Source organism: Pyrgilauda ruficollis, unplaced genomic scaffold (assembly GCF_017590135.1).
Source record: "Pyrgilauda ruficollis isolate IOZ18807 unplaced genomic scaffold, ASM1759013v1 scaffold33, whole genome shotgun sequence".
Lineage (NCBI taxonomy): Eukaryota > Metazoa > Chordata > Aves > Passeriformes > Passeridae > Pyrgilauda > Pyrgilauda ruficollis.
Genome location: NW_024524711.1, coordinates 2410949 through 2434519, shown reverse-complemented (window position 1 = coordinate 2434519; position 23571 = coordinate 2410949). Strand labels below are relative to the sequence as shown.

At 40.7% G+C, this 23571-nt stretch overlaps 1 protein-coding gene across 2 annotated transcripts in view; it reads left to right on the top strand.

Annotated features, from left to right (window-relative positions):
* Positions 1 to 3994: 3994 nt before the first annotated feature.
* The window catches only part of KIF21A (kinesin family member 21A), an 86122-nt gene continuing 66545 nt past the window's right edge, over positions 3995 to 23571 (top strand). For both annotated transcript variants that reach the window (XM_041474638.1, XM_041474639.1), the window contains exon 1: positions 3995 to 4155. In XM_041474638.1, the coding sequence (XP_041330572.1) occupies positions 4112 to 4155 (44 nt within the window). In that variant the 5' untranslated portion in view covers positions 3995 to 4111. The remainder of the gene's footprint in view (positions 4156 to 23571) is intronic.

The window sequence follows — 23571 nt, the reverse complement described above, 5'->3', positions numbered from 1 at the left end:
ATGTTTATTTAGTATATACATTCAATAAAACAATAGTACTAATGAGATTATATACTAGCTGATTGTTTTGTGTGCGTGAATTTAATAAAACAGCATGAACTATGCAGATGATGAGATGTAATGTCCTTCAATATTGCTCTTTCATAGCACTTGAATATTTCACGTTCCACTGTCTATATCTGAAAGAATCTCTGCCTTCCATAATGGTGGGGAGAAGCCCAGGTTGACAAAATCTAATATTTGACTTAACAAAACCTAAGGATTTTTTTTGAAGCCTTCTACCAGTCATGGTGCAATTAATCTATTTGACACAGATTAATCAGAAATCAGTGATTTATATATTATCGCCTGTCTCGATGAAACCAAGTCACTTCCATTGCTTAACAGAATCTCCTCTTCAAACAAAATGTTCAACAGGTCAAAGAAATAAGCAACTAACAAGCCAAATCTTTGATTAAATTGGCTTATTTAGCACTGGTAAGTTATCAGTTAAAAAACTGGAAGTGGTCTATTTCAATTAGATAATTTCAAAAGCAGCTGGTACAGCATAGGCACAGCTGACACAACTTGTCTGCAAACACACACAGGTCAAAGCACAGGGCTCTGACTCCTGACTGGGGTCTGCTTGGCTCATTCAGGTTGTGTGCAGCTCAGTGATTTTCGGCGGCTTTTGAGGCTTACAGGAACTCAGTGGGCAGCTTGCCCATGTGTGCAGGGTGTGCTGTGCGTGTGGCAGGCAGAGCACTGACCCTTCCAAGCACGGGTTTTTGTTCGGCTGCGCAGTGAATGAAGCTCATGGTGCCGAGTCAGGAGGCCGGAGAACGGAGGCAGTGAAAGTGTGACGGCTGCCAGGGAGGGATGGAGTCCTCTAAGCACCGAGCAGGGACCAGAGCTGTAACCTCCCTCCCTGCTCCCCAGCCCTGAAGTTTGTCCCCCACCTGTCTTCAGCTGCTCAGGGAGCGACCAGAGGTGGTTGGTACTGGGTGCTGTGCCATGAGGGGAGGGGACCTTTAGGAAACCCTCATTCATTAGCTGTGAGATTGGACAAATCTGTAAATGTTACCATCTAGCCTATACAGCGTTATATAAAGATCAACTAGACATTGGCAATTTATCTACGTACTTAGAAATAAAAAAAAGGGATATTGTGCCCTTAATTATTCAAGTTACTCCTTTGAGGAGACGAATAGGATGCTGGAAGGCACAGGTCATTCACTTTTATAAGAAATAAAAAGCAGATTTGATTTATGTTTCCTGGCAAAGCCAAGTTAACAGTACAGCACACTGCTTATTTACATTGCACAAGTCAGGAAAAATAAAAATAAAATGAAAGCTCATTTTGACAGAAGAGTTGTATGTTTTCTGGAAAAGGGGAACACAGAGAAAAATCCTGCATAGAAACAGGACATATGTCTTTTTCCTGCTTTACATCTGAATGGACACAAACCAGGCAATTTGCATGAAACGTGGTGAGAAGCTAAATGTCACTTGCTAGATCACTTTCAGAAGAGTCTGGAATTGGAGTGAAATATCCAAGACAGAAAATATGTGGGTAATACTGTAAGACTGAAATAAACATAACTTAGAATAGAGTAATTTTGCTATAGCACCAACATTTTTTTAATACCAATGTGGATAAAAACCCTTTGTCACTAAGGTCTGAAATCTGTGCATATAACCCATTTATACACATGACATTAAGCTCAGGAGAATTTCTGCCAGACTTTTTGATCTGTTAACTTCTTTTTCAGTATAAAAGATAGAGGGCTGGATGAAGTCAAGCTGAAGCAAATAGCCACAAAACAGCCAGAAAAGAAATGGCCCTGGAAAGGTCTAGAGTATGATTTTGAGTCTGAGCATCCTGCAGCTGCTACTCCCTGCTCAGTTTTCAGCACAGCTCACATGGCAAACCAGAGACACTGAGTTAGCAGGATTTCACAGGCATGGCAATATGATGCGGGTGAGCTTTGCTGGACAGCAAAAGATGCTGTGTGAAATAAATGCTGTGCCCAGGTATCAATTTGGCTTGAGTATGCTTATTACATTAACCTTGTAACTGTGCCAGCTGAAAAAAATGCATTGGATACTTCTGGATAAGACTTGGATTTGTAAATCTGGTGCACATAAATTGTCAGAACCTAATTAGGCCATAGGATTCCACTCACTGTGGGTGAGCTGCAGCTATTTTAAAAGAGCTCAGTACAATACCCACCTGCATGACACAGTCGTGAGTGTTCAGTCCCCTCTAGATGGAAATGCCCTGAACTATGAAACTCATATCACTTTCATTTTGAGGCTGTTTGGTATGAATGCCAACACAATTCACCTGCAGGAGCTTTTTCTTTATCTGCTATCTTGCCCATCCCATAAAATATCATAGCAAAAGGAGAAACAAGGGATCTGGTTTGTCACATCAAATACAGAATAATGAGCTGACAAGCCCACAGAAACCTAGCCTTTGTTCTGACTGTACCAGATTCCCTCAATGATTTCATACTGAACTGTGTCTCCATTTTTTCTGCCTTTTGGATAAATATTATCTCAGTTTACCCCAGCAATATGGTAGGTAGCTTAAGTTCCCTCTATTTTCAAATGCTGTTGGGGATTTGAATGCTGGTGCTGTGCAGCTCAGAAGAAAGGAGACCACCATTTTGTATAGCAGCTTCAGGGGGGTCATCTTCTAGAAACAATCAAATTTCTATGCAAGTAAAGAAAAATAGAAAAATTGGAGAAAATAACTATGAGAAACATGCAGAGCAACAATAACACAGTGGATTCCTGCTCAGAAGGAGAGACTTTTGAAAGATTCAGGGCTATGGCTAGAGGCCCCAGCCAGCTGAGAGACCTCACCTGCACATCTTTGACAGAGGCTGGGCCTGGGCTTGATCAACCTTCACTATCAGAAGCAAAACAACTAGAACTGCAAGGTTTTTAGCATATCATTAAAAATTCAAACCCGGGCCTATTCTGATGGAAAATCTTCCTTAGGAATGTGAATTGTTTTGGGCAAAATAATCAGGCTTCTTTCCTGGCAGGGATAGGATTTGCATTAAAAATTAGTGTCATCCGCCCACTCAGTTTCCAGCTCAAAGCCAGGCATTTCATTAGCGAAGTGAGAACAGAGATGCCTGGCTGGGGCAGCTCCGGCAAACCAACCTGCCAGTACCCCAGAAAGGTGGGAGAACTCTGTGCTCCCGCGGGCACGAGGCTCGCGAGGACCACACAGGGCTAGAAGAGGAAGGAGAGCATCTCATTCCTGCCTGGGAAAGGGAAATAGGTGCAAGGGCAAACGACCCAGCGCAGACAGCGGGATGAGCCCCTCTTTCCCGGGAGGGAAGCCTCGGAGCTGCGTGCACAGCCCTTGTGCGGTGCGGGTTGATAGCGCGAGTGGGGTGTGGGGCCGAGCAGTGCCTGCGCAGCCCTGCAGCGGCGGTCAGCGCCACGCGTGTGCCCGTGCGAGCCGGGGCACAGCCACGCGTGGCCAGGCACCCCGAAGGCGCCCACAGCTGCCAGCGCACGGTGCGCGGGCAGGGCGAGTGCGCCGAGCCTTCATGGGCGAGCAGGCGTGAGGGGAGCCGCGGGTGTGCGTGAGGAAAGGCAAACGCGAGGAGCGCTCGGCCACACAACCAACAGGTGTGCAAGGAGAGACGGCGCGTGGTGTGTGTGCGAAGGGGGCATGCGGAGAAGGGGGTGCGTGTGGAGGAGGCGGTGTCTGTGTGTCGGGAGCTCAGCGCCCGCACGCCCGCCGGCTGCCCGCGGTGCCGGCTGCCCGGGGCGGGGCCGCTGACGCACTGCGGCTGCAGCGGGCGGGGGCCGCTGGCCGGGGCCGTGGCTCGGCCCGCCGGTGCCTGACTGACAGCGCTCCCTGCCCAGGCGCTGGAAGGGCCGGGCCGGAGCGGGGCGGGAGGAGGGAGGAGGAGGAGGAGGAGCGGTGCGAACCGCCCTGCACTGCCGCGGCTCCTACCTATTCATTCAGTCGCCTAAAATGGCTGGAGAGAGGCGGTGGCGGAGCAGGAGGAGGAGGTGAGGGGGAGCCGCAGCAGTGCTCCCACCTCCTCCGCGGCCCGGCGGAGCTCCCGGCGGGGCTGCGGCCGCCCCTCGCCCCGGCACCATGTCGGCCGGCCCGGACGAGAGCTCGGTGCGGGTGGCGGTCAGGTAAGCGGCGGCTGCTGCGGGCCGGGGGCGGGCGGCGGGGCCGCGGCGCCTTCCCAGCGCCCACCCGGCCGGGCACCGCAGCCTGGCGCATCTCCCTGCAGAGAGTGCCTCGCCCCTCGGCCCCTGCCTCTTTTTCCTCACAGCAGTAGGAAATAGCCGCAGGAGAGGGGGAACCCCCCACCATTCTGAGGTCTTTCTCAGTCATTTCTCTCTAATTTTGAGCAGTGACCTTAAAAATACTCCAACTAATTATAGCCCGGTGCTGCTAGTGCTTACTCATGGGAGCAGGGCAGCCCCTGGATGTGGCGATGCTGTTTGCATCACGGAGCTTTAGGGGAGTGGATCCTGGCTCGCTGGTATTTTTAGAAGGATAAAGGCTTTTATCCCGCGGAGGCTGTGTCTAACCTCACATACCAGAGGGATGGACTCCCATAGGGCTGCTCCCACTACATAGAAATTAGGTGTATGTAGAAGTCATGATGGGAGGGGAGCTTAAATAATTTTATAACATCAGTTAATTCAAATTGCTCTTTAATCAGAGATAAAAATCTGCTATTCATCACTGAGCTCTTGGCTCTTCTCGGTTTTCTCCGTGAAAATACTATTTTATCGTTTGAAGAGCTTCCAATTTAGCCCGTGGATGCTTCAGTTTTCAAGATGTCTTTACATGATTGAAGCATGAGGAGAAATACATGTATATGTGCATATGTCTATCTCTGTTTATGTATCGGTTCATCAATATTTGGGGTTAAATTGTGATACTGCCTGTTGATTTATTTCTTTACTTTAAAGAAGTTTTTTTATGCTGGCATACTTGGAGTATTACAACACAAGAAATCAGACCTTACAGGAAGGTCTGTTTGTCTCAGTGGGTCCATGGACAGTCTTTCATTACAGAATTCAAGAAGATGAAGAGGGTGATTTCTTAGGTTTGTTTTGTTTTCTCTGAAGGATGCAGAAATAAGCGATGTTATTGGGTGCTATTGTTGATACATGGAGTAGGGAGAATGCTGCAATAACATTTTCAGTAAACAGAGAAGCACCACCCTTGCCTGATAACGTGGGGTGTATGCTGCAGTTGTTCATTAAAGTCTGATTGCAGCAGCATTTTCTGTTGGGAGAGATGCTTTTGTGAGTGCTGTCTGTTGAAGCATTTTACACATAATGTTCAGGGAGGTACTATTCTAAAGCATAATTAGGCTGTATTTTTAAAAAGGAAAATATGAGATAGGTGTGATCCTAAAAACAGGGTGTGTTACAGGTTTACAGACTGCTCTCTCATTTGAAGAAAATATTAAATATGTTCTGAGCCAAAAGAAGTAGTGATGTAGAAGTTCATTTACAAATGCAGAGGTTTGCTGCAGCTTGGAATTAAATAAAAAACCTACTGGTGAAGATACATTTATAATTGTAGGTGTGGTAAAACACATTGTGTAGGAGTAATATATGGCAAAGAATTTGTAGAAGTAAATTAAAAGTCACCCAGCTGTAGTTTCTGACAACAAATCCCTAATGTTCTAAGGTATGTTTCTGCAGTATAATTGTCTAACTAACTTTTTGTGCCTGAGTGCAGTTCACTAATAATGAAGGATTGCCTTTTTCCTCCTGTCTGCTTTCTTCCTTTTGGTCAATTAACTATTCATGTACAAGATTTTCCCCTCTCTGTTTAGCATTCATGAACAAAAGCATGCACAATAATTGTTTTTACACCAGTAGCTCTTTGTAGATGGTTTTCTTTTATTTCTGATTGTGTATTTTGTGCAGTCCTATAATTCAACTGATTTTGCATCTCAGTGTATATTGGTGCCATGCTGTACCATGCATTATGAGCATTGCATTCTGTTTCCTTGTTGGTTTTGCTCTTCAGCTCTTTTTGGCAACTTGAGCTCAGTTCAGTAATGATCTCCACAGTTGTGATGAATTAGTTGTTGTGTTTTGTATGTATGTTTCTGAACAAGGCTCTCTCTACAGCTGGACCAGCTTTTAGTTTGCAGCCCCCGTAGTTGCAAGATATACTGCAAAGGCATGAATTTGGCTAGACTTTAAACATAGCTTACAGAATAGACATCACTGAAATTGCTTAGCAAATTGTTTTTCCAGAACCTGGTTGTCTCACCTAATTGTATCCAACAGGAATGAAAAATACTTCATTCTTTCCAATTAGCACCAGCTTTAAGCTATCATCATGTATGCTAATTGCTCCCCATTTTCTTCAGTGTAGTCATGGGTTTGTGACTGATGAGCTCCGGTTTAGTGAAGCATGAAAAGCTGAAAATAGTTTGGCAGATAATCCAGTAACTAATGTTAAATTCCCCAATTAAGAAAAGATTTTTCTCTAGTCACCCACCACTGAAAGACCTGTGGGCTTTGTGGGTGATGGTGTGCAACTTTGGCAAAGAGCTTTGCTCTCTGTGTGATACATGTAGTGTCTGTTTTCAGATAAAGTCAGAGAGCCCCCATGATAGAAAACAGTCATCTGATTAGAGAACTTTCTTTTAAATGTGAAAAACTATCATTTTTCTAAGTCTAAAATTTGCCTTGCTTTTTAAAGTGTCTTTTCAGCGTATGAAGACGAACTTTTGACAAGAAGGCTATGAAATGTATCAACATCGTAGGCAACTGTTTTAAGTTCACAAAAGGATGTAGGTTATAGTTTCTAACTCTTGTCTCTTGCCACTTTAGTGGTGTACACCAGCACAATACAGTGTGTAGGCTTCTGGTGTATTGGGTAGATGAAGTTCTCACCTAAGATTTAGCTCCTCAACAGCCAGTGGTCTAGGTGTGTTACTGCACTTCAGAGCTGTTGTGTCACCCATGCAAGGGGCTGGATCGGGTCACCCAAGAAGTGTGCAGTTACTTTTACTCTTCTACCAACCAGACCTGAGCTGGGTCGCAGGAATTGAAATGGCTCCAACAGTTAGTGCCTGTCCTTGCTCCATGTGGCTTGGGGCCATTTTAGGATGTTCTAGTAGTGGTGATCTAAGAAATCAAAGTTGCACTTCAGTCCTTTGCATTTTTGGATACATATTAAACAAAAGAACTTCTGGAGAACAATCATGTCTGGATAGGTCTAACGAGAAGTCTTGTATGAAGGACTGTACCTGATAAAGCATGGAAGGGTGTCTGTTATGTCTTCTCCATAGCAGGATCCAAATAACGATGCAGAGCATTGAAGGAAATGTCTGTCTTCTAGCCCTCCAAGCTGAAAGATGGCCTTGATCCACTGGGAGCCAGTGGAGGCCCTGGATGTATAGATGATACAGTGTCAATTTGTCAGAGATGCTGTATTAAAACAGAAGAAGAAAATAAGTACAGTGTACTAAGATGAATTGCTGTACAAGCGGACCAGTAGTCAAGAGAAGATGGTCACTCTGACATGCTTGGGTGACACCTCACGGGGAGTGGACAACAAAAGAACATGAAGTACCAGTTGGTGAAGCTGAAGAGCTTTGGCATTGGGCATGTTCTCCTGAAAGATGGAGCCCAGTTGAAACTGTGTTAATGGGCAGAACACAAAGAAGCTTCAGGGGATGGTGTTTTATGATCAGGCATGTTTAGTATCTGTAAAGAACAGAGTAGTTAAAGTTTCCATTTCTCATCATCCTAGGTATGCCTGTGTGCATCTCCCTTCTTCCCTGCTTTGGTAAAAGTGCCTCACTGGTGCTGCTTCATCTGCTGTGATTGACATCTGCTTTGTTTCATCCCTCAAGAAAAGAACATTGCTGCATTCCTCCTCACGTGTGTAGAGAGGCTCTGGGATCTGGGCACCCAGTTCTGCCTTGAGATGTCTAAAAATTTTCCTTTTCATACCCACCTTGGGTGTCTGCAATATGTTGTGACATTGCTCACAAAAGTGAAATGTTGATGTTTGCCAAGTATGGAAACTGTGTGCAAAATGTAATGGATCTACAGGTAAATGACTTTAGTAACAGTAGATGTAATAAGTGCAGCTGATGAATTAAAACCACATGCTTTAATTTGCTCCTGTTTCTGGTTTTCCAAAAAGGGGATGAAGTAGGCTGGAAAAACACATTGGTTACTAATTCAGTTTAGTGGAAATTAGAGATTTTTACAGCTAAAGCTTACTGTGGCACGGCATTAGGATACAGTGTTGACTTTTGATTGCACAAGTAGAATATGTTCATTGCAAATTTAGCTTCCCATTGCAAAGCTTTGGTATGGAATTTTTTCATAGCGCCAGTTGTTGAACTGTGTGATCGGTTGGTTGTCCTATGTAGAGTTTTTTTCCTACTTCACTAGTTTCTGTGTGGGTTTTTTTTGTCCTCATATGGGATCTGCTGTTTGTTGTCATGCCTCCCTCTACCTTTTCACATTTTTGCATTCTTCTTTTAAAGCATTTTCTTTTTAAGCTTTTCTAGTGAGGCTGTTTTCCTCTGTGCTAGATCCAGCTACTGTTAGATATACTAGGAAAGAAGGAACCTGTCCTTTTTAGAAAAGTGTGTTTTGAAGCACTTTGACGGCAGCTGAGATTGATTCTCTTTCTTGGGCTGCTGTTGTGCAAGCAGTTACAGATGTGTTTAAGCTTCCCACCATGAACAGAATCTCAGATGCTAGATGAATGGACATGTATGCTGTGGTATATATTATAAGCTCTGGAGATACTAATTTCATGCTTCCCATACAGTGCTATATATTCTCATAAATCATTCTGTAACTAGATAAGCAACAGCAATAGATTATAGTAGTATCCATTGGTTCCTTAGAATGGACCAAACTTTTTATTTTAATGGACAGTAATTATTTCCCATCTGTAATCAGCTATAAAAGATTTTTTTGGGAAAATATGTAACTGTGTTAATGAAGTTCAGCAGTCTGTAAGTACACAAGAATGCCCCATGTAATAAAAGAGAAATTATCAGCAGCATTCAATAGCAAGCTGTTGGGAAATAACTCTTCTGCATGGAATCTGTTAATGGAAAGCTCCTGTTTCATATCTTTTTGTTAGTTTTGATGTTTTTCTTTGCTCTCTGACTTACACAAACATCCCCTTGTCCTTCTCTGAAACTTTACCCCGTTGGTATGTTTTGCATTTTAGCTGAAGAAAAGACACGGCACCTCTGCTGCTGAATTAATTCTGGTTTCATAATATCTGACTCGATCATCCGTTACTGATATTGCTCGGGGCAGGCTGAAATCTGTGATTTGCTTTCTAGGAAATAAACTTCCCTTTTCACCACTCGTGTTGTAAACAGAAACTCATTCTTGGATGGAGGGGAAAGCAATCCTACTTGGACCTTTCCCTTAATGCCATGTATTCCTTGCCAAAAGATGGGTATCTTGAATTTAAGAAGAAGAAGAAGCAGTGGTTGGTGTACCTCGGCAATCTTGTGCTTGTGCTGTTGGATGAATTATATTTTTAACTTGTCACTTCCCAAAGTTTGTAGAAGACTTGGGAGTTTACTTTGCTTTGAAAAACCATCGAGTTAGTCACTAATTTCCACTTAATGGTGTTTTCTTTACTACTTATGATCTGTTGGCCTAGACATTCCTTTATTACTTAACTCCGGGCTTCACATTTTCAGGTGGCATCTGTAAATTCTTCTGTAGTAGTTGAATGACCCTTGTGCATGGGATCAAGAGAGTCCTGCTCCCTCCCTCTTCTTTCCCTGTTTCCCTTGATTTGCTTTAAGCCTTTTATAGGTTGCCCTTGCTGCCCACTCGGAGATGGCTCTTGGAATTCTTGCTTTCATGTTAGGTTGCCTGACTACTGCTGGTGAAATCAAGAAACTTCAGGTGCTTTTTTTATTTTAAGGAAAATACAGCAGAATACTAAATATCTGTGATGACTATAGAATTTTTTGTTGTGCTAATATTATTTCCATGTAAAATGCAGTCAAGAAGTGTAATTTGAACAGATGAACAAGAAAGTTTAATTAAACCAGATCTGAACAAGTCTAGCTAGAGTAACTACATGAGCTGTTCCTTTTTATTATGCTCTCTTTCTCTTCTCTTGAATAGTTTTAAATTTTTCTTAATTTTCTTCCTATTTTTCCTTGGTTTTTTTGTTGGTTTGTGGTTTTTGGTGGTTTTTTTTTTTTGTTTGTTTGTTTGTTTTTTGGGGGAGGTGGTTTGGTTGTTTGTTTGTTTGTTTTTTAGTTCTGTGTTCATTTCCACTTTTCCCTTGTGAAATGTATCTGCTCCAGTGTAAGGGGAGAAATGCTACCTTACTTTTCAAAAATGGTCTTGTTGGATGTGTTTTATGGCAACAAGATACAAATGGAGAATATTGAAAAGATAAGGTTAATGTCACAGTGAGTTTGATGCATAGAGAAACAAAACATTCAAAATGTGTTCTGAAATGTGAAAACCTGCTGATTCAGAGCCTATGATTGATTAGCATAAAATATTTCCTGAATAGAATCTGAATGGAAATAAAGAGTGAGTAGTGAGTACCATCTGTTCCTTTATTCTAGTAGTATCCTCAGCAGATTTGGTAGAGTTGGCCACTGCTGGAATAATTATTTTTCTGTGTGAAGAATTTTTTTTTCTTTGAATCAGCTGTCAGATGCTGGTTGGGACAGTGCACCCTTTAAGCATCTTGACATCTTTAAGTCTACCTAACGAAAATGCGAGACTTATCCCTTGAGCCTGTTTGCTCTGGAGCTTCAACACAGAAAGCTGAGAGTAACAGGACCTTAGTAAAAGGTTATGATTGCTCTGCTATACACAGCAATTATATGCATTCAAATTGAACAGTGCACTTCCATTGTTGAATTTAAAAATGGACTAAAGGATTTGTTGTCTAGGTAATTTAGTGTCTCACTGTTGGCTCTTGCATTTATGCTGCTGTAGGAACTCTGCATAGTTCAGTTGGTTAGCAAACAGCTGTCTCCTTGCAGGACATTTTAGATTTAATGTAATCTTTCCATACTGGCTCTCAAATACTCCAGGTTTCTTGAAGTGCTTCCTCTTGGATATTGTAGCTTTGAAAGATACTTCTTTTCCTTTCCCTTCATGTTCAGCATAACTGGTGCTGTAAAAGCGTGAGTAAAGCAGTATTTTCAAGGTGAGTGAGAGTTCAAGGGCTGTAGCATGCTGTAGCATTACCAGCTCAACTACCAGAGCTGAGCACATGGAATGTAATTGATAATAGGCCTAGACAGAAAATGTTTCCCTTCTGTCAGACATCTCAAAGTCTGACACTATCTTTTCTGCTGTGTTCTCTTTTGATAATGGAAGAGTTTGATCAAACAGGTTTCTCTGTTTACTGGGTCTAGTCTCATCTGGGGCCTTGAAAAAAGGTATTCCACATCTTGAGTCAATTCTCCAACCTCTTGGCTATTATCTTTAGCTGTGTATTTTTTCAATGAACTGGTTTTTCCTTCCAATTCTAATTATGTTAGTTATCCTTTGCTTAATACTGCTAAAACAAATTTAAGGTGATATATTAAGCTGGAAAGCTGCAGAGCTGTGAAGTCCTAATGCCAGTCAAGAAACTATGTATTAAATACATGTTTTGTTAGCAATGTTGTTTAAGAAGTTATGCAAATCATCGATAATAGGCTAAAGAACAGAAGAAGAGTTTATCCTCTAGAAATACATTGCAAATGATGAAATACAGTCCTGTATAATTTTGGGGTCACTAGCAGGTTTGCTAGGAAATTTCTCATGCATAGTAAAACATCTGTTATTTCATAAAATGTAGAAAGTGGGGTATCTGGGTTCCTTTAAGTATTTGGTGCCATGTTGTGTGTGAGACTTCTTGGAATAAAGTGATAGAAAGGTAGACTGACTTAAGATGAGTGGGTATATATTTTATTCAAACTGCTTATCTAATTAACTTTGTTTTTCAAAGTCAGTAATCCTTAGCATTCATTTTGTTGGACTTTTTTTTTTCCTTAAGCATGGGAGTAATTGGGAGATGAGTCCAGAGACCTTTTGTGTCATTCTGAGTAGCTCATTATCCCAAGGTCCTGGAGTTGCTAATCACTCTCTGTGGTATTGATTTACCAACTGCAGCAGTGCCTCTGTCTTATTTTGTGCTTGATTCTGTCACAGGACACCATCCCTGTGTGCCCATCTCCACCTGTATGAGAATATAAGAGGGGTATGAGTGTAGGTAGTAATATGTCTTTTTTTTTAATATTCTTTTCCTGCTTTTCCCTCCCCATGCTCCCCTGGCACTTTGTTTATTGTCATCTTAGAATTATGTAATAAGATCCTCAGGCCAGAGACGTAGCTTCAAAGTAAACACTTACGATATAAATAATACATGATGTAATATCATGAGAAAACCAACTCTGCTAAAACACCTGAGTTAGTAATTACCTTCTGTGAAAAGTCTTAGAGTTAAAAATTCTATATATGGCTTTGTTTCTCCCTCTCCTCTTTGCTCGTTTCTGTGAAGAGTAAAAAAAATTATGCCTGTACCAGACACTTTGATCTGGAGGAAGTAGCTGACTACTTTTTTTTTTTTTAACCTGCTAAGCAAACCATACATTGCTTTAGTTGTCACTCTGCATAAGTTGCCCAGGTAAGGTTTATTTCACTCCCTAGTCTCAAATGCATTCTTTTTGAAGTCTAATCTTTAATTTTAAGTACGTGTTAAATAATTTTTAGACTCTGTGTAATGTCAAGCCTTTGAATTTTTCCTTAAAATTATTATCTATATTATTACTTTGCAGACTATATATGTTGATACCATCCAAATATCTGTATTTCTTTTTTCACTTACAATTATATCATGCATGTGAATTACTGGTAAATTTGGGAAAGGCTAATGTGTTTATGGGCAAGCTATTTGAAATGAATTAAAGATCAGAAAAATATTTTTACGTCGGGCTAAGGATGGCTAAGTATCTGAGTGCATATTTTCTAGAGGTGATTGAAATGAGAAGGATTCTACTTGTAAATGTTTGAAGAGGCTGTAGATCAGAGGGAAGGCCACCTGTTCAATCTATATCACTTAGAGTGCAGCTAATGCTTCTGTCTAATCTGATCAGTCAGCCCATCACTCAGGAACAATAAAATTGCCATTCTGATCTTTACAAGCAGAACTTTGAGATCAGCAAAAGTGGATTGGTGTTCAGTAAGCTTTAAAAATTAGATGAGAGATAGGGCTGAATTGGTATTTGCAAGTAAACTATTTGACAGTTAAACGTTAGTATAATTAATGTTGTTTTTTTCTTTTTTTGTACTCCCAAAAGAGTTTTGTTTGAATTGGGGCTGAATTGAATTTGCTTTTGGTAGATATTTCAGTTTTTTGTTTTGTGCATGTCTTTTTTTTTTTGGTTTGCTCTCTTTCTTTCTTTGTCTTCCTCACACAGTCTTCAAAGTGATCTGCACTGGCTGGTCAACCCACTGTCTTGGCTCTGCATTTTAAAATGTCGCTGTAGATCTATTTCATTGTTGTTGTTTGCAAAGCTTGTAGGAACAGATGGACTTTTCATTGTTCTCTAAATGTCAACAAGTATAGCCCTGGTAGGCCCTGAAGAGGAATCATAGGCTTGTCAAGGTTGGAAGGGACCTCCAAGAAACATAGTACAGCTGAGATTTTCAAATGAAAGTGCTTTGTTCTGTGTTTGCAGCCCCGAGAACGAGGCTGGCCCTACCAGCTGGCCCATGCTTCTGTGGATTTCCAGCTCTCACGATGCTGAGTGTGGAAATGCCTCTTTGGGAAGAGGGAACTTGCATAGAATGTTGTTGACCTACATCTTGGATGATACATGATTAAAAACAAAGGGCTGATGCACTCTCTGCTGCTGCTGTAGGCAAATGTTTGAGGAATGTACACATTATTCATGAGCATGGAAGGCAGTGTTGTAGTGTAGCAAAAGAAGAAACTCAGTGTATATAGAACCTGGAGGCTTTACGAAGGCGCAAAGAAATCCATTTTTTGTTCAGTGCTGCTGATGTCTAGTGGTAGGTTTTAGGTCTTGCTGCTCACAAAAAATGTGGACTAAGAGGAATTGAAAAGAGGCAGGAAAGGGCTCTTTGTCTAGAAAACATGTCTGGTTCCATGTGGGATATGAGGAGTGAAGATTTGTAAGAGACACATCCTAAAATAACAAGAGTCAAGTACAGAGTGGAAGGGAATAACATGTTCTTCATGCTCAAGGTGAAGTCTGTAAAACATGGTAGATTTAAATTTCTTAGAAGGAGCATAAGAAAAGTAAAAGAGAGGAGAAAATATTTATCCATTGTAAGGATGGATATTGTGGAATGAACAGACTAGGAAGGGAAATAAACCTGTGCTTTGTCTATGGAGATGTGAAATTGTCCATACAGGAAACTCTTCAAAACAGTTCAGATTGGTAACTGCCAGGAAGATTTTTGATTAATTGGTTAATACTTTAAATATTTAATTACATGTTGAATTAATTAATTGGTTAATTAATTAAGACTTTGGTCCCGAAAGGTAGAGTGGGTGAATAAACTCCCAACATTCCCAGGTTTTTTTCCACCCCAATTGCCTGTAATTCTGTGAAGCTGCATGTGGGGTGCCAGGACCTGAATTCAGTACAATTGAATGATCCCATTCAAATGTCAGAATGTGTTCACAGAGGCGTGACAATGTCCACATGAACACTAAAGCCTTACTGATTTGGAAGGGTAAGCCTAGATTAATCCAAGTTTGAAGGGAGCTCAGGAGGTCATCTGATCCAGCCTCCCCCTCAAAGCAGTGTGAAAGCTAAATTCAGGTGAGGTTTTGCAAGGCTCTGTCTAAAGTTAGGTCTAGGACAAACCTCTGAGACAGAGATTCACCAGTGTCTCTGGGCAACCAGTACTTGACTGTTCCAATTTTTGATGGTCAGATTTCTTCCTCATGCCGAGCTGGGAAATCTCTCACTTTGTTTTTTGACCAGTGTCTCTTGTCTTCCCAGTGTGAGCCTCAGAAAGGAGCTTGGGCCTTTTGTCTTTGTAATCTTCTCTTCTGCACTGACAGAGATGAGACAAGGCCTGGAAGCCAAAAAGATCCTGAAAAGCTCTGTGCCTGTGGTCTGTTGGAAAGGTGAAATGTGGGGGACACCTTCAGCAAAGGGGGTGCAGCCTCTTCTCCAGCTGAGTTCTGAATATGGTAGATCAGATTCTTGGGGGACTGACAGTCAGTCAGTGGTGCTGGTGATAGGGCTGCTATTAGGAGATGATGTGTTGTAAGCATACACAGGGTGAAGTACTGGAGGCTTTTGTTGTTTGCATGGTTGCTGTACTCTTTCTGTGTAAAGTCTATTAATTCTCCTCATATGACCCACCCCTACCTGTTTTGAAGACTGTTTTCACAGCAAATGTGATATTGCAGCTGTGAAAGCATTTGGAGTGTGATTCAGGTTGGGCTAACAGTGGGTTTTTTTCCCAGCAGGAATATGTGGTGCTCACCTGTCTGCATTTTCTCTGCCACAATTTAAGCTTACTCATTATTTTGACTGAGCTGACTGATGGGAATAATTACCTCCATCATTGTTTAATGTTTCTTTGCTTTTCAGATGTGCTCTTCTCAGACATCTTATAGAATAATCTCTTTCCCTGTCCTGAGACAGTTCATGTTTCATTCTTTCAGTTCTTCTGGCTTGTTCAGACAGTATCTTCTGTATGGCAGAAAGAACTGTGCACAATAGTCAGTGATTTATCTCATGAAGCATGTGATAGTGGTGTGAACACAACCCAAAGCACTGACTGCCTTGGAGTGGTTTCTTATGACTCCTTGGAAATTAATTATAATTTGTGCATTATCAATTTTTGTCTTGTATATGAAAATCGGATTTTTTAACTTGATTTTTTTACTTAGATTAGTGTATTCATAAAATGCATGTGGAGCGCTGGGCAAAGTTCACATTCAGTTTGGTTTGTATTGCTGGATATCTGCCTAGTATGTGTAAGAGCTGTCTGGTTGAAGTTCAATCTGTTTAAAACAGAGGAATGTATTGGTAGACTGAATAAAATGCTTCAAAGCTCACATCTGTGTCTCTTGAATTTATATGCTTTTGATTTCTCAGATTGTAGCTAGGAAGAGCTACTTCCAAATTTTGTCAGATATGTCAAGGAAATATGGCTAATTGTAGTCTAGCTGTGCAACTAACTGCACCTTTAATATGTGTATTCTTTAATTTATACATGCAGTTACCACCTAAAGAAGACTTCCTTTGTTCAAGGCTAAATGTTTGTCCTGGGAATATCCAGTGGGACAGAATGCTTGTCATGTACTGCACTGCTGTAATGATAGCTGCTCTCCTGTTTTGCCACCTCCTTGGTGTAGAATGGAGTGGTCACTCCAGCACAGCAAATGTGTATGGGGTCCTCTCCTTTGCTCACAAGTAACTTGAATTGCCATCATGTTATTTTTCCATTTTGATAATAAAGAAATAAAATGTAGGAGATACTTTTGTGTTCAAGGGGTCTGTCTCTGCTGCAGGTGTTAGCAGTACTGGGAGTCCTCTGATACACCCCTGTGTGTCAGGGTGGGTGCTGCCATGGACCTTTCATGGGTCCTTGCTTCTGTGTGCCAGGCTGAGCTAATGCATGGTTAGAGGACACCAGCCACTTCACTTCCAAGACTGGCATTAATTAAATAATCTGTGTGACTTGTTTTTGGTGTTTTTCTCCAGTACAGGTTAAGATACACAGAGTTGGAGGTCCACTGCTGTTTATAGGCCCAGTTCTGGTGCTGGAGTAACAATGAGTCTGTCTTCTGAGTGTTCATTCAGTGCTGAGGAAACTCCTATTGCTTATTGATCTAGGTACAATTGGAGCACAAGGGTATGGTATATCTTCAGTTACTTTGGAAATAGCTGAGAAGTTTTGTTTCCAAAATAAATGGACATTCAAAGCTCTCCCTTTAGTCCTGCACAGCTAGATAGGGATGCCAAGATAGTGTAGAGCCATAGCGTTTCCAGTTTCATTGTGAAGTCTGAAAGGTTCAAAGACAGCCAGAAATTGTTTAATCTAATGCATGAGTCTTTCTGGATATCCTTATGTGCCATTGCATACTTGATTTACTCAGTTCAGTGTGCTTGTGACTGATGCAAAAATTAGAGGAGAACTACAGATTACACAAGGAGCTCTCTTGTGGAGTGTAGGGCCTTTTCTTTTTTAAAAGAAAAGCTATTTTTTGGCCTATTTTTTGCACTTGAGTCTTGGTCTAGTTAGTTTAAATTGGTAGCTAAGGTAGATAACAAAGGACTACACATACCAGATTTCATTGTGGTATGGGTTGTTGTGGTTTTTTTTAAAGCCCCAGCAAGAATTTCTAGAGGTACTGAAGTAGTTTCTGCTTTGTCAGCAAGTTTTAGGTGGAGTGTCACTGCTGGACTATTTTTCAGCTGCTGAGTCTTTGTGTTGCTCCATTTTTGCTGCTGTTGCAAGACCCCTCTGCCAACGCTCCTCTGCCAACACTGCTGCTGCAGATCAGAGATAAACAACTTAATGCATTGCAATGGCTGCCAGGGAACAGAGGGCTGCAATCTTGTTTTTCTGAACTGAAAACTCTGTGATACCTTGAGATTAGGATGGCAGTATAGGAAAGACAGAAAAGATTGTGTAAATTTTTGGTCCATTCTGACACTTAATGGCGTATTGTGTAACCCCAGTCAACTGGATTTGATTGAGAATCTAATTTTGTGTTCTGTTAAAAACATGATTATATCTGAAGTAAAACCAGTCCTGACCTCAAATGCCAAATCAAAGAAATTCCCTCCTTTCATTTGTACTAGGTAATCCTACTTCCTGTCCTGAATCTTTCTCACAGTTTCAATTTATCTTGTTCCCATTCTTCAGCCACTGATCCTTGGTTCAGTGGTCTAGAAATGGTTAACTCTAATGGTAAGTAGAGTTGGGAAATAAGCTATTTGTAGTTTTCTGTGCCTTGCTAATTATTCATGTGATAGAGCTTACGTAAGGGCTGCATTACAGTTGCACTTCATTTGATGACAGAGTTCTGTATTTCTGTGTAAACAAAAGTCAAGTGATAAGGCACAGGCAGTCAAAGTCTATAGTTGAAACCAGGGAGAAAACAAACTTTCCTGGGAAGATCTTAAGGTCACCCTATCTGCTTAGCTGTCATGTTTCTTAAAGAAAAATAAACAAACAATAACAAAAAACTTCCATAAAAACCCAGTCCTGAGAGTATTTTATTTTAGAAACTTTTTAAAAGCTGAAAGAGACTTCTTTGCTATCTTTCTTGCCTTAGCCATTCTTCAGATTCAGTGGTGAAATCCCTTAAAACATACAATTAACAGTTTGGTTAGCATGATGTAGCAAAATACTAAAATTTTAAACAGCACAGAGTTTTCTCTCTTTGATACAAAATGTAAAAGCAGACTGTCTTAGAAAAAAATTAAAGTACCTGTTTTGGAGAAACCTGTAAATTCCAGGGAAAAAAGTACTGATCTATTGACCCCCTCTTAAGAGTTTTTTAATACTTGCTGACAATTTCTGTAGAACACCAGTTACCTTAACAAGTTTTTTCTAAATATTCCATTTTTCTTTCTAAATATCTATACAGCATATACTGGAGTAAACAGCCTTTTACCTCTTTTCCCCATCCTTTGAATGTAGTCTGTCGTACTAAGAAAAATTATTTTAAATGGAAACAAGGTTGTCCAAAACACTGGAACTTTGTTACTGTGGAATGATCTTTTCCCTCTTTCCCTTTTTGCTGTAAAAGCAGGGCTGGTAAGCGGTTGAAGCTGAGTGCAGCATGGAGTGGAAGTCAGAGGTGTGGGAGGCAGCTGCCTGATTCATAGCACTTGGCAATGCAGAGTTTGTAGCTTGTGCTAATATCCAGTCTTGTGGCTTCGTGGTGCTGGTGAGGAAAACTATCTGAAACAGCTGTAAAGTTTTGGATTATTATAGAGCTATATCTGTCTGTAGCTTTTAATAAATGTGTGACCCATTATGAAAGCTTTATATAAGCCTTAGTGTAATACTCTCCCTGGCCTTGAGGCACTACCAGTATGCCATTTACACACCATTTTGTATGAACTCATAGTTTTCCATTTCCTGGTGAAGTTCCTTCTTAGCTCCTGGAAAACCTTGTGAGCCCTCCCTTTGTGCACTGTCCTCTTAGGTCTCATTTAAGCCAAAGAAGCTCCTCTGTTGTCTGATGTTAAGGGCTTGGAGGAATGAGATGCTTGGTCACAAATTTTGTGGCAGATCTGTAACCATCTCAGTTGGTTTACAGATCAGGACTACAGCGAGACAGTTACCATAAACTTAAATTTCTAAGGCAATTTGAAACTGTTAATATATGAATACTTAATTTGAAAGCATCTGTGCTATCTCCAGTGTATGAGGGACTATGAGCTCTGATGCAGACAAACCACAAGTGATTTGTATTGGTGATTTCTGAGAGCAGCTGGGAAATGCCCGATTTAGAAGTATTAGTTGCCAAGAAGAGCTGATTTAATTGAGTCAAGGCAAAAGAAATGGGTTTTGACCTTGAAGCAGCTTGTCAGGACAGACTTTACCTTATGTCCCCAAGGAGCTGTGGCCAAGCATTCAGCAGACAGAAATGATCCCAGGATCAGGTGTTGCTGCTTTGTGCGCTGGAGCTGAGGGAGGCTGGCAGGGCAGTGCCCAGGCCAGCAGCTGCACAGAGCACAGAACTGTTCCAGAAATGGAGTCAGAGCCTCCCAGGCCTGTGATGTAAAATGGAGATAGTTGCTTTTAATTTGTGTGAGCTGCCCTGCTGCATGATTTTTTTTCTTGGTGGTTGTTTGTTTTGTTTGTTTTTGTGAAGTGACTTTGCATTAATAGTTTTGGATTTCTGGTTGGATTTGTAATCTTATCAGGGAACCTGAGCTGTAATGAAAAATTAAGCCTACAGCTAGGACGTGAAGCAGAAAGTGTTTAGCCTTGCTGTTAGGCCAGCATAGATAATGGTTGTCTAAAGCAAATATAAGTAGCAAGGAAGTAATTGGTTCTTTATAAACTTTATTCAGAGTGTATGCCATGAGTCTTGTGCAGTTTACATTGTGCTGCATGACTGAGGTGCACTTGTTTCATGGATGTGCTCTGTCCTGGAGCTATTATTTTGGTGAAATATACCAGTATTAATACTAGTGGTAATTCCAAACTGTAAGCTTGCTAATGCAGCAAGGTCTGCATGCCAGTAGCAATTAAACGAGGAGAATGACTGTATTTCCACACTGAATTTGTTTAGCCTAGGCAACAAGGAGCTCCTACCTGCTCTAGAGTGGAAGCTAAACAGTTACAAGATCACACAGGCTTTTCTATTTTATATATTCTCAAAAATGAAGAATGTGAAACCTGCCCATGCTTTTCTGATGAGGTATCAAAGCATTCTCTTTCCCTTTCTCTTAGGTTAAAATCTCCAGTGATATATTGGATATTTAGTCACTATTTATATAGTGTCATATAAGCCCTTCTGGACTCAATGAAAGGCTGAGCATGTGAAATGGCAGCAGCTCAGCCCTAAGCACAAGTGCTGTTGCAGAGGAGACCTCTCTCTTCTAGCTTTGGGATGTGAATTTCTGTGTGAAACTGGCTTTCCTGTGAGGCTCCAGATTCCAGTGGATTTCTTGCACAGAGGGTTTTGAATGAGGCCCTGATAGAGCAGTACCAACTTTAAACTTACTTCACTAGTCAACTGTGATAAATCCCATTCTTTTGACTTCTTGTGTTACTTAAGCTCCAATTATTTCAGCCTTCTACTGGTATTCCATATAAATGTTAAATACTCTCTCACTAAATTTTTTTTTCCCTGTCCCCTCTCCACCACATCTGAAAGTCAGTCTGCATTTAGCTGAACAAAGGATATGGCCTGTCAGTAATCTATGTGTTGCACCTGGCTGAAACTTCATGGAGGGTGTTGTTTACAATGAGTACCAAGAGACTTGCAGACTTCTCAGCTTTGGTGGGGATTGAGGAATGGAGGAAAGGTGGGGGAGAGTTTGGGGATTGACAGTTTATATTTGCCTGAAGTGCTCTCAGAAAAAGAACATCCAGCATTGTACCGAGCAATCTGTTTGAAGCATGGCTCAGTCTGGGGAAAATTCTACCTACTGAACTTTGAACGTAGTTTCCTGTATTGTCCTGATTTTAACTAAATTTTTCAAGCCAAGAAAGAGCAGCAAGGTAGTAAGATTTAGAATGCAGCTTAATACAGTGTCATTGCATAGGAAGAGAAGGATGGAAAAATTCTGTTTGATGCTGTTGCTGCTTATTTGAATGATTTTGCAGCCTTGCAAATAGAATGAGTAGACAAGAAGATAATAATTAAATTTGCGATTGACATTCAGACACAAAACAACATGTAGCTGAAGCCGCTTGACTGGAGAAGGTGGATAACATTGTTTCTTTCTATTTTGCAAGTTTGAAAACAGACAGTACTAAATAAAGGCAGTGAGTTATTTTTCCTTACTCCAGAGTTAGGATTTACCAGCTCAGAGCTTTCAGTCGCTGCTTGAACAGTCTACCTTCTGTTTTGGAACAGAGCAACTTCTGTTCATTAGAAACAGTCAACAACAAATATGAAGAAATTTTCTGCAGTTTGCTTTGGAACTTGGTGTATCGGGTGTTATGGATACAACATGGTTTTTTGTGGGTTTATTTATTTTTTTTTTTTTTGGAAGGCGTGGCAGAAAAGTCATACAGTGGTTTTTGTTCCTGGAATGTTGCTTTGAAAGTTAAGAGTGAAGGCACTATTCAGCACAGATTATTGAAACACTGTTTTTAGCTGTCTTGTCCCATTGTGAAGTCTCTGGTTATTTTAGTAGTGTTAGCCAAGCAGTCATTTCAGTAATGATTAATGACAACTTGTAATTTTTTTTTAAACTGACCTGACCCTCCTGTTCTTTTGTTTTGTTGTTAAACTGTAATTACTTATGAAGTGGCTTGTAGCTTTACCTATAGGTATGTTGGAGACTTTTGTTTGTTTTGAGTTGGTGAAATGTAGTTATTGGACTTGTGGCTCAGAGGTGTAAAGCAACCAAGTGCCCTAAACTTGAGTATATACGACTGGGAAGACAGTGTTTCTGTGTGGAGGGGCAGGAAATGAAGACAATTTCCAGAGCTACAGTAATCCTGCCATGGACACGTAGTGATTTGTGTGCTATAGCTGTAAGAGCTGGGAGCATAAGTGAATATGTGTGGGTGTTTAAAAAGGAAAGGGAAATCTGGGTAAGGGAGGCGATTAAGAGTTCTTTGCTGCAGACATAGCAAACCCTTATAACTTTGTTTAAAAATAACAGGGTACCTATTTTTAAAAACTAGGCTGCTTGGAAGAAATAGTGAACTTCTAGAACAGACATACATTTAAGTGAAGAGGAAGAAATTGAATGAAGCCTAGTGTTGGCATGACTGACAATTTTTTGGTCATCTGGATAGCCTTGCATTACATCAGTTCTTTGCTCTATTAAAAAATATTTTTCTATAGTGAAGAAACTTTTTTTTTTCTTGCTTATTTCTGAATATATTTGTGGTGCTTATCAATGCTTTTAAGAAATCAAGGTTAATTTGTAATGTGAGGAAGTTCCTGAATGCAAGTACTTATTCTTAAAATATTTCACTTAATTGCATTAAATAATTGTATTTTTAAGTTATTTATTTGACTTTACAGATAAATATTTTTGTATGTGAGGGTGTGCAAAAATCATGTTACTGCTCTGCAAGAAGGAGATTTCAACTCTTGAACCAGAAATCCACTGTCATTTCTGTGCCTTTATGTGGGCATTTTTGGGTCATTTGCTGATGTAATGATGCTGCTGGCAATGTTTTTGAAACCAGCTGTCTCACAAAATTGTGCTTTTAGTAAAGTTTGAAGTTTGACTCTGGTAGTTAAACATTAGTTACAAGTGTACTTTCTAAAAAGAGTTGACACCAAGCACATTTTTGTTGACTGATGTACTTTCTAGAGGTTTAGTGTATTTTTATATGTTGGGCTGATTGGTTGCTGGCATAAAAGAGGTATCCAAATTATCTCAAAATTCCTGAGCTGAATGTGACTGAGCTAAATGTGACTGAATTTAGGTTTGGATGTACTCAAGACAGTGGTTTAGTGGGTTTTTGTGGTTTAGTGTTGTTTGATGATGCTGTGGATGTTTGTTGTTGGATTTTTTTGGCTTTGTTTAGGTTTTTGTTTGTTTTGTTTTTGATTATTTCCCTTTTTTCCGGTTGGACCTAAATAAACGTTACTTTGTAGCGTGGTAAGGCAGCAGTGGCTACAGTGGTTTGGATGGTTGGGTGCCCTATATTCACCACGTTACTTTTGACAGTACATCACTTTGTCAGCTGAATTCTGGCACTAACATTTCTGGAAGGAAGGTGTCTTTTAAGATCCTGGCAGCACTTGTTATCCGGGCTCAGGGATACTAGGCTGCTGGGCTATGCGCTCTTCAAAAAGACTTCTGTAAACTTCTTTTATTTTTTCATCTGAATTTACTTATAATGGTATTTGTTTAGCACATGTAAGCTGTGTTAAGCCTTCAGTCATGCTGCAGA